Source organism: Dendropsophus ebraccatus, chromosome 6 (assembly GCF_027789765.1).
Source record: "Dendropsophus ebraccatus isolate aDenEbr1 chromosome 6, aDenEbr1.pat, whole genome shotgun sequence".
NCBI lineage: Eukaryota > Metazoa > Chordata > Amphibia > Anura > Hylidae > Dendropsophus > Dendropsophus ebraccatus.
Genome location: NC_091459.1, coordinates 10,786,971 through 10,803,820, shown reverse-complemented (window position 1 = coordinate 10,803,820; position 16,850 = coordinate 10,786,971). Strand labels below are relative to the sequence as shown.

At 40.7% G+C, this 16,850-nt stretch overlaps 1 protein-coding gene across 1 annotated transcript in view; it reads right to left on the bottom strand.

The window, feature by feature from the left end:
* Positions 1-8,438: 8,438 nt before the first annotated feature.
* Positions 8,439-16,850, bottom strand: part of HMGCLL1 (3-hydroxy-3-methylglutaryl-CoA lyase like 1) — a 47,270-nt gene continuing 38,858 nt past the window's right edge. The window contains exon 10 of the mRNA XM_069973417.1: positions 8,439-8,662. Coding sequence (XP_069829518.1) covers positions 8,561-8,662 — 102 coding nt within the window. The 3' untranslated portion in view covers positions 8,439-8,560. The remainder of the gene's footprint in view (positions 8,663-16,850) is intronic.

Sequence of the window (16,850 nt, the reverse complement as noted above, 5' to 3'; positions counted from 1 at the left end):
GCAAAGTTCATAATGTGCAGTTTTTATATGTCACTTCAAGTAAGAGATGCAAAAAGAGCATAGCCTATAGTATATGTACAGTATTTTCTTTATGGTCACTGTATTACATTTATGTGTTGTGTGCATCTGTAAGGCCCCGTTCCCACTGAGCAAAGCTAGCGGAATTCCGCGACGGAATTGTCCGCCGCGGAATGCCGTTAGCCTCCCGCTCATAATGGGAGTCTATGGGAGGTGCGCGCTGCTGCTCTGAACATGTTCATTCTTCAGCGCAGACAGGGCAGGAGCGCACGCCTCCCATAGACTCCCATTATGAGCGGGAGGCTAACGGCATTCCGCGGCGGACGATTCCGTCGCAGAATTCCGCTAGCTTTGCTCAGTGGGAACAGGGTCTAATATGGCAGCCAGAGAATATTAACACCTGTATTATAACTATTCATAAAAAGTATAGAGCACAGGTGAGCGCTAGTGTGTAACAAGCACACTTAGGCTATGTTCACACTACGTAAGTTTCAGTCAGTATTGTGGTCCTCATATTGCAACCAAAACCAGGAGTGGATTAAACACACAGAAAGGCTCTGTTCACACAATGTTGAAATTGAGTGGTTGGCTGCCATTTAATGACAAATATTTGCTGTTATTTTAAAACAACGGCTGTTGTATTGAAATAATGGCCGTTATTTACTGTTATATGGCGGCCATCCACTCAATTTCAACATTGTGCGAACAGATCCTTTCTGTGTTTTTAATCGACTCCTGGTTTTGGTTGCAATATGAGGACCACAATACTGACTGAAATATATGTAGTGTGAACCCAGCCTAAAGGGGAACTGCAGGCAGCCTTAAAAAAAACCCCAAAAACCTCCAGTCAATTTCTTACTTAATTTCCCCCCTGACACTCTTCATGTTGTTTTACAGTAACCCTGCTCCTCTGATGCAGTTTTCAGCCTGCTCCATATCTCTTGCTGTTCCTCTTCCCCTGCACTGTAATCAGACTACATTTCCCAGTAATCGTTGCATTGCATGCTAAGATTGTCCTGTTTCTCCCACCCCTATAAACACGCCCCTCATGCCCATGCCCCACCCCCTCATGCTCAAACCCGACCCCTTCACCACCCTCTAACACACCCCCTTCGTTTGCATCCTCAGTCTGTGCTCCACAAACAAACTTAATGTGAAACAGGGGTCACATGATCTTTGGCTCAGGGGGGGTGGGGGGTTATGCAGTAGAAGGAGCAGGAGACAGAGTGGAGGCCAGTTTTCTTTACTCTCTGGATATCAGTCAACTAAAAGTGTGGCGGACTTGCGCAGACACTGTAATACATTATATAAAGACATCTATAAGTACAACCAGGTGCCCCCTGCTCTGGGGTGTCTTGTTGACCTATTATATTTTTGTTCTAATTTTTGTGTATTTTGCTCCTTGAAGGGATGTTGAGGGGAGGCTGGGAGGAGGGAGATTAGTCGCCAGCAGAGAGCAGAGAACAAAGGATTACACAGTAGGAGCTGTGTGAAAGTCGTAAATTAACTCTTTGTTGTCCTGTTTTGGTGTCTCATCTCCCTCCACCTCTCCCCTCTCCTTAGAAAACAATGAAGACAGGGGTTAGAGTTTCAAACTGCTTTTTCATGAAAAAAAAATGCATTTTTCGGCTAATAAACCCAATTACAAAGTTTCTTGAAATCACCTGTACTATTGATTTCTGCAAAAAAAATAAATGAATTAAACAACAGTTACACTTTAAGGCTATGTTCACACTACGTATGTTTCCGGCCGTAGTGTGAACCGTGAACATTCGCCCGTAGTTTTGAGGTTAATGCGTACGCTGGAAAGTATACGATATACGGCTGCACAGTGCACACTACGTATGAGCTTACGGCCAGATCGTATACGGCGCCGTGAAAAATGAACAAGACCATTGTTTGAGGACGGAAATGTTGAGACTCACGGCCGTGGATTTCAATGCTGTCCCATACAGAGTTCTTATTTCAGCCAAACTGAACTTGATTTTTCGATCCAAAAGGTTCTGTGTGGTTTACGTGGCTGGGCGAAGATTTCCAAGTAAATGACCTGCCTCAGATCTCTTCGAAACAAGCTAGGGAAGCATAACTGTACTACGGGCGTATGTTCGCGATTCGCACGCATCCGGACGCATGTCTATTTTTACGACGCCCGTAGTTTCAGCCGCACATGCACGGTGGCGTACAAAATGCGCCCGGACTCATATGCAGTGTGAACATAGCCTAAATATTCCTGTGCTATTTCGTATACAGCACAAAAATCTTTTATCTACAAAATTTATCTTTAATTTTCTAAATTAGCAATTTCCTTTGTTTATTGCCAGAAAATTAAAATGTGGAGAATAGACAGTTTTCAAATGAAATTTCTGCTTGTTTGGTTATTATGAATTAACATATTTGCTAATTTTATTCAACCAACTGTAAAAGCGCAGAATCATAATAATTGTTTTTGCAAGACAAGAGGATTGTGCCGTGCCAAAAGCAAAAAGAAAAACAAACTTTTCACATTATGAAAACTGCTAACTTTTTAAGTGACTAACAGTGGCAGGGGGCAATATATGTAAACCCCAAGGAGCACATCCAGCGTGTGACCCCGACCAATGAAACAGGTGGAAAGACCCGGGAAGGTGGGGAAAGGGAGGGGGTACCGGCTGCATGATCCCTGAATTAACCCCTAACAGTCGGGAGGCTAAGTGCATTTACAACACTTACAGAGAGAGAGAAAGCATCAGAATATACTGTAGGTAAGAGGCAATGCCTCTTTCAGCAGTATAAGGTGTCTTGCCACAGTTCAAAAATTCTTGTTTGGTTCAAGGAACATGACAGAGTTATTGAACTCCAAATTACCACCAATTGGTCAAATTCCTCAAAACTCAATCTAATCCAGCACCAGAAAATTGTGCTGGAAAGCAACTAGACTCTCAGATGTTAAAAATTTACAGAAGATGTGGCTGAGTACATTGTGCAGTAACCGCCTGGAATTCCGGGATTCAGCCTATTACCAGGGCTGTCTCCTCCTTCCCCTGGACGGGAAGGCATCGGGAATCAAATGCGGAAGGTTCAACAAGGTTTGAGTCCTTTAGAACCTAAGATTTTCCGATGTTCGATCATCTCTATCAATTACATGTCCATGAAAAACTCCTTTAAAGGGAACCAATCAGCACATTTGGAAGGCTGAATGCACCTCCAATGGTGTCGGAAGTTCAGGGCTCTGTAGTCTTTATGTCTCGTAAAATACTTTTTAATCCCATGCGCTAGGTAGAGGGGGAGCTGTGAACTAATCATCTGGGCTTTGAATAGTCACAGCTCTCTATCCTGTCGGTGCGCTCTGCGGGTAATTTACAGGCAAGAAGGCCTATTAGCTAATTTTGATGATTGGTTCCCTTTAAGACTCTGACTAGGTAAGATAACAATAGAAAAATGCCCCCCAAAAAATCAGCAAATGATTATGCTAAAATATAAGCTTACCGATATTGATCCAATCACGCAGTGTATATTCATAGCCATGTTATCTACTTAATTCTAAAAATGCTAGGAAGTACTGTATGCTGTTAGATTTAGGACCATTGGTGGTCCATAAGTGTATAAAATAAGAAAATGTATATAATACACCAGGGTCACAGTATTGAAATGTTTAATGGAGTATCCCAAGCCCACAAGTTGTCTTCTGTCCACACAATCGGGGATAACTAGGTAATGGGTGGGGTATGAGCATTGTGACCCCCCACTTATTATGAGAACAGAAGTCAATTGTGACCCATGCATGATTATTCTAGTGCACTGGATATTCTTTACATATAAGTGACTACACTGCAGTTGCATCCAGTGCCTCACCGGTGATGTATTCTCCACTTCCCTTTTATTCTCTTTGCAGCACAGACCATAACAATTTCTTCCAGCCAGTACTCTAAAAACTGAATTTAGGCATCCAGTGATTCTTTAATGCCCCACACCATACTAATGTAATTCCTTCACTGTGCCCTTACAAAGGGATACTGCCCCATGTGTGTGAGAAAAGTAAATTATAATCCCTTTTTGTCCCCCATAAGTTTGTAGTTTCTTCTTTGTGTCCCAAGAAGGTATTGCAAATATGCCCCCTATAAAGTAACAGCACCCATTCTATCCATCCAGAAGGTAGTATTGTCACCTCTGTGACCCTGGGAAGTAAAAGAGCCCCCTCTGTGCCCCTCCCCACACAATACGATAATAGCCCCCCTTTTGTGCCAACACATTTGATAATAGTGCTCTCTCTGTGCCTCAAAAGGTAATAGTGTCCCTTTTTGTTCTCTCCAAGAAAATATTCTGTGTCGCCCATAAGAAGATAATAGTGCCTGTCTGGGACTGCAGTCACTTGCAACCACTGCAGCTTTATTGTTCTTTGTCTTCCTTACTCCCCTGTCAGCTCTGCTTTGGGACCAGAGCAATAAAGATGTGGAAGGAAGACACAGGGCATTAACAGTGCTACATGACACATGCTCTCATACTGCATAAAGGAGAGATTGCAGTCTAGTTTGCAGGGAAAGCGTCAGCACCTGGTTTTGTCGGGCAAGTGCCAGGGCCCACAGCACCTCTAGGGGCCCCGTTCCCCAGTCCCCAGTTGCTCATTCAGCAATGATCGATTATCGATCATTGCTGAGTGAGGTCCGAGGGGCCCCAACAGATGTGGCGCCATCCAGGGTCATCTCAGAAATTTGGGTCACAGTTGTCCCAGATTCCTAGGTAAGCTCACCAGTCAGTTGTGTGAAATTTTTTTTAATCTTTATTGCACATAAGGGCATTTGTAAGAGGGAAATCACAGAGGGGGCCATCAATAATGGGGATAGAGGGGTACATCCCTAAGAGGGACAACACAGAGGGGGCAATCAATAATGGGGATAGAGGGGGACATCTGTAAGAGGGTCAACACAGAGAAAGCAATCTGTAAGGGGGACAACACAGAGGGGGTCATCTATAAGGGAGACTACATAGAGGGGGCCATCTATAAGGGGGACTACACAGAGGAGGCCATCTGTAAGGGGGCTACACAGTGGGGGACATCTATAGTAGGGACTAGAGGGGGGGCCATCTATAAGGGGACCTTTTGTTATATTGTTGCTAAATGATTTGCTCAAAAAAGGAGCCATGGGGCCCACAAAAACCTAGAGCCGGCCTTGTTAGTGTGGGTAGCCCTCTGCAACCCATATGGCTAATCCACTACAAAAGAAAGATGTGTATGATAGTTTGGGTGTGTATGTTAAAGGTTGCATATCAAAAGAAGGTTATAAATAAGTTAATAATAATGGCAACTGGGATAAAACCTGCATGTATAGAAATGAAAGACTTTGGATAACCTATGAAATGATACGCTTGACTCATTAATTTTTTTTAAGTAAATGTATTGAAAGATGAAGGCCATGAACTATACTGTAGTAGTATCATAAATGCAATATGACTATTTATACCCTTCTAGATACCAGTGAACGCTCTGATGTTGTCTGATGGCCATTTAGATTAGAATGCCCTTTGGAGCAATTTTAGCTGTTGTAAAATGAGAGATTGTTTGATTTGAAAATCTCTGTGGTGCGATAATGGTCTAATGGACAGAAACATGTCCCTGCAGCAACTAGGCAGAGATGAGACACAATAAGGTCATTTCAAAGAAGTACACACTGTAAGTGCTGGTATAAAAGACAAATCCGAGGCGCACAAAGTGACTCATTTTCTGCAGTGTCAATAAAGAACTGTGGACGGGAGAGACATCTCCTAATGTTATGTATTCACCCGGACATCCGCATTATGCCGGCTTCTCAGTAACGTTTAACTTGCACAAATACGGCTTCTGCTTCAGGAGGAAAATGTTTCTGGGAGACTGATAGTTCTGCACAATTTGTTTTATTGCAATTATGTAAAAAAGCTACCTGGAAAAAAGCAAGCCTTTCAATACTTCAACATGATTATGAGTGTTTAATCCCGTGTTACTCGTCAAAGCAAATGCATCTTCTAGTGGAAAAGAGAAAAAACTGCAACGCTCGGAGTTTAAAAAGATTGGAAAGGAAACACAGGACAAGACGTTGCCAGATACATTTTAATGTTTTATAGGGTCAAATAATGGTTAAGTCAATGCAAAATAAAAACAGTAGATATTTTTCACATTTCACAATTTAAGAATTCAATAAATAGATAGATAAATAGATAGATAGATAGATAGATAGATAGATAGACATACCGACTAGGGCTTCCATGACGGGGGTTTTATTCCCTTGCTTGGCCTCTCCCTAATTAGATTCGAAAGGGTAGTAAACCAATTTTGTGTAATAGACTTTGGGTGTTTTAAAATATGAAAGAAAGCAATGACTGGTTTAGTCAGCATTTCCTGGAAGGTCGTGGATGTTTTGAATGCAATCTTGAGTAGTTTCAATGGTAGGGCTTAAAAAAAAAAGATAGATAGATAGATTTTTTTTACCATCCCCTTTTTAAACCAGTTTCTATTTTTTTTTTAATTTTCACATACGTGGGGGAGATATCAAGGCAACTTGTGCAGATGCCGTTCTATAGGCAAAAAGAGGCATTAGCTACCGTGAATAGATCCTGTGTTATCTACAATATACTGGTGTCACCTTTCACTGAAGGTTGGAAAGCGATCTGTACAGAACAGGAAGTCTTAGCTTAGGGCCCCATTACACATCCCGATATTAAGTTAAAAGTGAGTTATGACCTGTCAGGTCGGCGTTTGCTTGCTCATCGTTCCCCGCTCACTGTCAGCTGATCGTTGCCTTTTAACATGACCTATTACACCAAGCGATTAAAGGCTGGAACAGCCTGTGATCGCCCGTGTACGGCCGAGAATCATTTGGTTTATAAGAGCCTATAGTCTTAGGTTTAATAGTCAAAAGAAAAACTTTAAGGTTTCAGGATTATTTTAAAATATAAATAGTAAAATGGAAACCTAGGGAAAAAAAACTCCCCAACAATTATGTTTAACATAAAAAATTGATTTAAACATTCTTTACATGTCCTGATTTTGTTGTTTAAATATTTTTTTTATAATTTTTAAAAACTAAGGATTCGCTAAAGGTAATAAACCTACAAACCTAAGTATGGATAGCCACTGGTATATGTCTATTTAGCTTCTTTCAGTTATTGTGTTAATTTAAATCACATAGTAGTTCTGTTACCATTCACCAAAGCTGCAGTCCAAAAAATTACATTATATACACATGCATACATACTGTATAACAATATTGAAGTTGGTTGGAAAAGGCTGTTATTGCTGATAATAACATTAATTAGAGGTGAGCGAACCGGGTTCGGGTTCGGATCGACTCGAACCCGAGCATTCGGCATTTGATTAGCGGTGGCTGCTGAACTTGGATAAAGCTCTAAGGTTGTCTGGAAAACATGGATACAGCCAATGACTATATCCATGATTTCCACATAGCCTTAGGGCTTTATCCAACTTTAGCAGCCACAGCTAATCAAATCCCGAAAGTTCGGGTTCGGATCGACTCGAGCATGCTCAAGGTTCGCTCATCTCTAATAATATTAATAATAATAATAATAATAATATTAATAATAATAATAATAATAATAATAATAATAATAATAATAATTTTCTAACTATGATTTCCTATTTTTGCTTAGAAAAAATAGAATTAAAATAGTTTTTATTTAATTCATGGAATTTAACATAATAGTCGACTTCGGCTATGTTCACACAACGTCAAAAATATTGAAAAGGCGGCTGATTTTCATATTTAAAAAAACGTCCATTTTTGCCGCGATTTAACTAACTGCAATGGCAATGCATTGAAGTCAATGGCAAGACGGGCGTCCAATGTACACAATGCATTGAATAATGGATGTTTTCACCACGGACGTCAAAATAATGAACATGATCATTATTTTTGGACGTCTTTTGCAAAAAATGGACATTTTTCATTAGTTGTTCACACACAATGTTTTTCTTTTGTCATCATTCTTTCTCTGTTTTTATATTAAATTCAATTGTCTTTTCAATTAACCCATAGCTGCACCAGAACGTTACTGAACATCCTGGTGCAGCTCTGGGAGTTCAGAGGGGGGTCGCGGGGCGACCCCCTTCTGAACTACTGCGATCCCGGGTACTACATGCAGCCCAGGACTGCGGCTATTAGCAGGCACGGTCCAGTCGCCGTGCCCACTAATTAAGTACTTAGATGCAGCTGTCAAAGTTGACATCTGCATCTAAGTACTTACTGTGCCCTTACCCTGGTGGTCTAGTGGGGGGATCGCCCCCCCACCCCCGTGGCGCGATGGCGGAGGGGCGATCCCTGCATGTGTCCCAGGCCGGGGTCTGCGCCGTAATGGTGCTGATCCTAGCTCGGTATTCTATTGCTTTCGGCTGCAGCAGCCGAAAGCAATAGAGCCCAGATCTCATGGATCTATGCAGTATGAAGGCCAGACAGCTAAAGAACATCCATTATTTTAGACTCAAAATGACGGACGTCATTTTAAATGGAGCTGAAAAAAACGTAGTGGGAACATAGCCCTCCGATGATATAATCATTATGCAGGCACAGTAAAATGTTCACAGCGGAAATGCTGCTAAAGAAACTTTTGAATTTGTTGTTTTCTTTAATGCAGAGCAAATAAAATGGCCAGCTTCTATCACTTTGTTAAGATCAACCCCCTGGGGAAAAAAAAGACTGTTTAGTAAAAATCTACTACATACAGTACACAAGTCAGTTTCATAAAAAGATTTAGCAGACTTTGAGTTCAATTTAGCTGTTATCATAAGTTACATGACAATTCACTTTCTGTTAAAAATGTAGAACAAAACAAAACAAAAAAAACAAACAAAGGACTTCATGACTTAGGCTATGTTCACACTACGTAAGTCTCCGGACGTAGCGCGTTCCGTGAATAAGCGGCCGGGGATTTACGTAGTTTGCGTACAATGGAAAGTATACAATGTACGGCTGCACAGTTCACACTACGTCTGAACTTACGCCCTGATCGTATGCGGCACCGTAAAAAATGAACCAGACCATTGTTTGAGGACGAAAATGCCGTAACTTACGCCCGTAGTGTAACATGCGGTCCCGTACGGAGTGATGATTTTTTAATTTTTCCACTTTTCTTTGCCGATCCAAAAGGTTCTGTGGGGTGTCCGGGGCTAGCCGAAGATTTCCAAGTAAAAGACCGCTGTCAGATCGCTACGTAGGGCGCTCGGGAAGCATAAGTAGACTGCGGGCATAAGTTTGCGGTCCGTACGAAGCCGGCCGCAACTTACGTAAATCCCCGGCCGGAGTTTAACACGTATATGTCCGGCTGCGAAAATATGCGGCCAGACATATACGTAGTGTGAACATAGCCTTAAAGTGTATGGCTTGGGGCTGATTTACTATTAGAGATTTACTAGAAATATGGTGTAAACTGCAACAAAAACCAAAATCTTTCATGACTTGTGTCTCGTTTATTATGAGTTACAGATAGAGATGAGCGAATCAATCAAAAATTGGGTTCACGAGATTCACGAATATTTGGTCGAATTCAAAAATATTTGCAAATCTCATGCAAACGAATCTTAATAAAACAGCCAAACCATTGTAGCTACAATAATGAGGCTATTACAGAGTACTGTTTTGACAGTGCTAAAAATTAGAAAATTACAAATTTTACATTTTAAATTATGTAAACTTTTGCCCTGGACAGCAGTGGACGTTTGTGGATCAGCGTTGTGGCAAAATCCACCAATGATAAAAGCATTTTTGACCAAACACCAAAAAAACTATTATAAAGTAGGGTATGAAAACCTGAGAATTTAGGCTTTACACCTGTGTTGAGAAGTCTTTATACAGGGTGTGACAGTGTCAGTTTAAGATGCAACACTATGAGGGGTATGTATCATTGACTGCGCCTTCTCCGTGGCATAGGCCAGGAGCGAAAAATTGATGAATGTCCCCCACTATATGGATAGAATCATTCACAAGTTAAACGTACACACAAATATAGAAAGTTCTCCATCTGAAAAAGCACAAAGATACAAGAAAGTTATTGGTTGTGCTAAACAACTGAGAACATTTGCCTTTGCCATAGACATAAAACGGCTTCTCCTTCACCACTGCAGGAGGTATGTTGTGACCAGCAGATCATAATATTTGTGTTATGACCCGGGACCATATGGAATGGTGGAGAAGACATGTGGGCAATATTTGCTTTTTACACATTAACAGCTTTAGAGAAAGCTACAGTTACAATGGCAAAGCAAATAAATAAATTGGTCAGATGAGTGTTCAACAGAATGGCTATGTATTACTGTCAGTGAGAACCATCCGATATACCCTGGGATGCAGGTCTTATATAGTACAGATGCACTTAGATAACACATATAATCTGGCATGAACAAGGCATTTTGAGATGTTAAACCATCTGAATTGTCCGGAACATAAATTGCAGAGTGTTCTGGAACAATCCACTTTGACATATACATTTTATGGCTGACTGCCTGAAATTATAGTCACTAAATAAACAACACTAGGAGAATAAGGTAAAAAATAAATCCAATGCCTTCTGTGGCTTCACATCACAGTATACTTTTCTAGAAAAGTTGTTGCTGATGATGATAATAATAATAATAATAATAATATTACTACTACTACTACTACTAATAATAATAATAATAATAATAATAATAATAATAATAATTATTATTATTATTATTATTATTATTATTATTATTATTATTATTATTATTTTGATTCACATTTGATTTTGACACCTGAGATATTACCCATCCATTGTGGTTCAAACCATCCTCTTCCCAATTACATGGCTGGAAATAAGGTATGCCATAGGGACATGTTTTTAAGGGACAAAAGTTTTTAAGAATCCTACCAATCAGGAAAACTTCCCCACATTCCATGATATTCATCAAGCAGCTCCATAAACTTATAATGATAATACTGGATGCAATTCTCTGCAACCAAGAGACACTACCACCTGCTCCTCTCAGCTCATACTCCTGATTAAAACTTTGAATGTCCCTGTGACATGTCAATTTTTTTCTTAAAGGAGAAGTCCGATGATTGCTAAAATACTGCAGTCTGTACGGGGAGGGGGGAAATTGATTGCAAGTAGAAACGTACTGTGGTGTCCCACCCCGGGTGTTTTTATCTCTCCTTTGCACCTCTCAAAAAGCTTCTTCTTTCAGGTTAAAAGTGGTGATGAAGTATTCTGAAGTTTCACCACTAGGTGTCAGTATTTTATATGTCTATGTATTGCACAGCTGAAGTCAGTATTGGGGATAAGTTTTCTATTGTACCATGTGTTATTATTGACCAATAGGAGGTGCTCTCTACTTCTAACCTATCTCTTTTCTCCCTTTTTTTGCACACACTCATGCCCACCACTCACAGGTAGCCATACAAAGACCCTTTAGGAGGAGTTACATGGTGGAGGGAGTCCATAGTTAGTTCTTACCAGACTCTCAGAAAGGGAAAACAAAAAAAACTGTTGTTTCTGCAGTAGTTAAGCCAGGGCCTGGCTTATGCCAGGACCACTGTCAGGGACAACCAGTGCAGTCTAGTCTAGACACTCGAGCGTATAGATGCAGCTAGAGACAGCCAGTTCTTTGTCTACTACCACTACGTTCAGTATGCAGTGCTAAGCACTTTAGAAGGGAGAGGAATCAAGGAACACCCTAACCCACACCGAGAAAACGCCTACAAAGAGCAGAGCAGTATTCTGAAAACAAGAAGAGCTAGTCTGGATAGGACAAAGTTACTGTAAAGAAGGTCTACGTATCCTATCTCACAGTGCAGGTAACTGGGACACCCCCGGACACTTAACTGCGTCCAGATAACCACGGCTGGGGCTTATAGTACCCTGACAGGATGGGTAGCTTGAAACTGTAGGGCAGAAGGTGGTCAGACCAAAGTCTAAACACAACTACAAGTAAACTTCTCACTATAAAGTATATCTACAAGTTCCATCAAAGTATATTGCTACATTGGGTTGGGGCTCCTCTGACAAACTCCTCTTCTCTCCTCTACTCTTTAAGCACCGCTACAACTACCTCTTTTATTTTACTTTTCAAGCACCTCCTTAAGTACAACAAGTTCAAGCACTAAAGGCTGTGTCCAAGATTTATCTATAGTGTATTATATTATTGAAGAATTTTATAGTAAAGAAGTTCTATTTTTTACATCACTGGGACTCTGTCCGATTCTATACGTACCAGCACCCACACACAGCACCGTACACCTTGTGTTATTTCTCTCTTTACAGTGGATGGTGGTACTGATAGTCCGGGTGAGTCAGTTGCCACTCAGGACTGCTGTCATAAGAGGCCAAGGGAACAGCATGACCAAGGAGAATACCGACCATTTGGGAATACAGCTAGCCACACAAACCAAGCAGGTACCAACATCACACCTGTGTGCTGGACAAGCACTGGCGTCACAACACTAGTATCTCTGGCTGAGTTGACAGGTAAATATCTACTAGCTGTACCACCACACCTACTTCTCCTCTCCTCCACCCCCCCCAACCCCCAATGGGCTCTGGGATCTCCAGGATTTCCAGCCAGTAAGTGACAGTGACGCCATCACAACTCGGGGGTAAACTACTTCAGGCGGGGTTCCCACGTCCACTCTTGCCACTTAACGCAGGCACGAGGAGAGGTAGGTGCCTACTTGCAATGAATTTTCCCCCTCCTCTTTCTGGCTGCAGGATTTTAGCAATTGCCGGACTTCTCTTTTGATAAATGTGCCCTTTTATGTGTTTGCATGCCCCCCCCCCCCCCACTCCACAAACATTTACAATTTAGATTGTGAATCACTACCTTAGGATGTGGACAATTACACAAAACTATACTATTCAAATTACTGTGTTCAGCACTTTTACTCCAAGAAAATGTTTGTGAGTATAATAAAAGGGGATGCTTTATGACAATGAAGTGTGGTCAGTGCCACCCTATGTTATGTGTGACTAAATGTAAAAAAATGGACGTAATTTGCAAAAGCTGGTGGTAAATAATGAGCATGTTAATTTTTTGGATGGTCGTAATGAGTTACAGACGTTATTCTATACAGTGTGTGCACTACTGGACATTTCCTATTCGCTACAATAGTTTAAAAAAGGGGGTACTCCGGACTGGGGGGCTTTTTTGCCTATGGCCGGGGGGGGGGGGAGGTGGATGAGGGCAATGACGTTCCCTTACCTCCCCGATTCCAGCTCCATGTCCCGGATCGCACCGTTCCCAGTCCGTGCTGCCTGGCCGCTTCCTGATCTCTACAGGAGCTTGAGATGTGACGTTTTAAATCTGCTCAGCCAGTCAGTGGCAGAGGCAGGATCCGGCCTCTGCCACTGACTGGCTGAGCGGAATTGAAATGTCACGTCTCAAGCCCGCGTCAGAGAACATGAAATGGCCAGGCAGCCCGGAGCGGCATGATTCGGGACACAGCGATGGAACCGGGGAGGTAAGGGAACGTCATTGCCCTCATCCACCTCCTCCCCGACCACAGGCAAAAAAGCTCCCCAGCCCGGAGTAGCCTTTTAATTTTTACCTTAAATGTACAGCCATATTTTCAGGAGAGAAGTGAATTAAAAGAGAAGAAAAAAAAAACCTGAACACAAAAGATGAGGACATGTGGGCATTTTTGCAAAATGGATCAAAAACCTATGTATTTGTGTGCATCTGTTTTGATCCGTTTAGCCATAGATAAAAAAACTGGACACAAAACATGGGGACAAAGTTATTTGGGGAAGGATCAGAAGCAATATAAAATATTCATTAGGGTAGGTTCACGCTGCATTTTTTGCAGTCTTTTTTCATTCTTTTTTTGCAAAACGGATGAAAAAACAGATGTTTTTATGTGCATTCATTTAGATCCTCTTTTCATAGATTTCCATTATAAAAAAAGATGAAAACAGATCAAAACGCGTCCTTTTTTTAGTGTACACAAAAACATTTTTCTGTATGCTTAAAAGAAAACAAAGGAAAAATGGACTGCAAAAAACACAGTGTGAACCCAGCGTAACTCAAAGAGTAGTAGATACTTGGAACAGACTTCCAGCAGATGTGGTAAGGGCCATATTACACCAACAGATTATCTGATTTTTTTTTTTTGTAACCGAAGCCAGGAACAGACTATAAACAGAGAACAGGTAATAAAGGAAAGACTGAGATTTCTCCTCTTTTCATATCTATTCCTGGCTGTGGCTTCGGAAATCTGTCAGATAATCTGTTGGTGTAATAGGGCCCTAAGCAAATTTACAATAACAGAATGTAAACATGTCTGGGGTAAACTCAGGGACGTTTCTGTCAGGAGGCCAAATTAGTTTATTGCTCACGGCGGCAGCTTTGTAGAATCTCTGAAGGGCGGCATGTTTTATGCAGTGGCCATAAATTATACTGTCTGTTCACACCACTGACTTCATGTGGGAAGGGGAGTCAATGTATATCTATCCTAAGATGGAAATAAATGATAGATTATGCGGCAGATATGCTATGGATCCACAGCCGAAAGTTTGCTTACGTTATGTGTAAAATAAGTATCCAGCCATGCGGAATCTCAGAAACTATGTCGGCAGTCTCCGAATTCTAACTATCCTGACTACATTCCTCTATCACAGTGCAGATTTTAAAGGTGCAATCCTATTATTTCCATTCCTTACATTTGATCACCCCCATCTTTGGCCAGCAGAGCCAATATTCCTTGTGATTTTATGTTTATGTGACCTAAAGTGCTTACATTTGCTTTAAATGTGGAGTTTTTCAAAATATTTAATTAACTGACATTATAAATTTACTTTATTGGTGCTGATCTTATGTATAGACCTAAATGTTGTCATTAAACGCCTGTATATTACCCTTTCATTTGATATCTACTGGAAATTAACACACTTTTTGTAAACACAGTAACACACTGAATTAAAAGGGCTCCACGCTACCCGGCAACTTCCTGGCCGGGCAGCGCGGACCGGAATGGCGCGATCCGGGACACAACGCTGGAACCGGGGAGGTAAGGGGACGTCATTGCCCTCATGCACCTCCTCCCCGGCCATAGGCAAGAAAGCCCCCCAGCCCAGAGTACCCCTTTAAGGAAGAATAAAAAGCAAAAAATGCAGCGCTCAGAGATAGGGACTCATATATTGTAGGGAATAAACCGTAAGCACGGTGTGGAGCACTTACTTCACAGTGGGGGAAAGGCTGAAGTTATTCGAGCCAAACCCCCTCCAAGGCGCCTGTAAAAGGTAAAGGTCAGTGGAATCCACCTCGTAGGTTCCAAAGGTTCCGTTTATTATGGCAACGCGTTTCAGTGGGATAACACCCACCTTTATCAAGCCAACATATATTAAATAACAAGTGGTATTTATACTGTGTATCTACTCACATGTTCAGACGGTATGCGGTCACATCCCGCGCTAGACCGGAAATGACGTCATTCACTGGCGCCTCCGGTCCAGCCGGATGTGACGTTACGCAACTCTCAGAGCTCGGAGAGTATTGCGTTCCACTGATGCGTTCCACCTATACCGGAAGTAACTCCGGATAAGGTGGATGCGGTTCACATGCGTTCCACACAGTGGATTAACAGGTAGAAAAATTAACTATTTATATAATACATATGCTTATACTTATAATAACTAAACTATACTAACTATAGCTAAAAAACATATTGGATATATATACATTCAGAGAGTTTTTGTTATGTAGAAATATATACATAAATGAATATAAATATATATCAATAACTATCTATTATAAAATTCAAGAGTCATGATTAAGCTTTAAAAGTGCAAAATCTCCACACATTGGTTCCTAAAACATTATAACAACTATTAATAATCCATAAAAGTGGAATGTAAGTATATACATAAGTGCACATATACACATGCATGTACACACATATACACATACGCATGCACATACACACACACATGAACACACATCTGTGTACACACACACACATACACATATTCATATATGTACACATACAATAACACTTTCACATATATGAACATATAAACATATATACACAACCATACATACTTACACACATGTATGTGTATATAAATACACATACTCACACACACACACATATATATACATATTCACACACACACATACATATGCATATATAGGTGCTAGCTTTCATGATCACATATACATATGCACATACACACCTACGTACACTTACATTTTCACATCTATAAATAAATATACACATACATATATACATCCACACACATATGCATACACACACACACATACATACACATGCGTATATAAGTACTGATCTTTATAATGATAATAATGACAATAGTTCTATTGATATAAATATGTTAAATAAATATCTATGATTTTGTCAAAATAACCTATGTGTGTAGTGAGTGGATTAAAATACTTGTTCTAAAGACTCATTTAAGCCATGAGGATTGAGCGTATTGAGTCTGAAGATCCAAAACATTTCTTTATGACACAGATTTTTGTAGTCATCCTGTGGGATTCTCTCTATTGGGGTAATATGTAATAATTTAGAATCACTATTATGGTGTTCTAAAAAGTGTCGTGAAACACTGTGTAGTTGATAACCATGGTTTATATTAAACCTATGTTTATTGAGGCGTTGTCTTAGGGTGTTCTTTGTTCTACCTACATATCTGAGCGCGCAAGGGCACTCTAACATGTAGATCACAAAACTTGTCTCACATGTTAAACGTTGTTTTATAATAAAAGGATCTCTTTCATCCGTTATTTGTATTTCCTTCCTTTTATGTCTAATGTGAGAACAACATTTGCATCTAGAGCTGCCACATTTAAAACTCCCTGGTTCCATTAACCAACTATTAGTAATATCACTAGATCTACT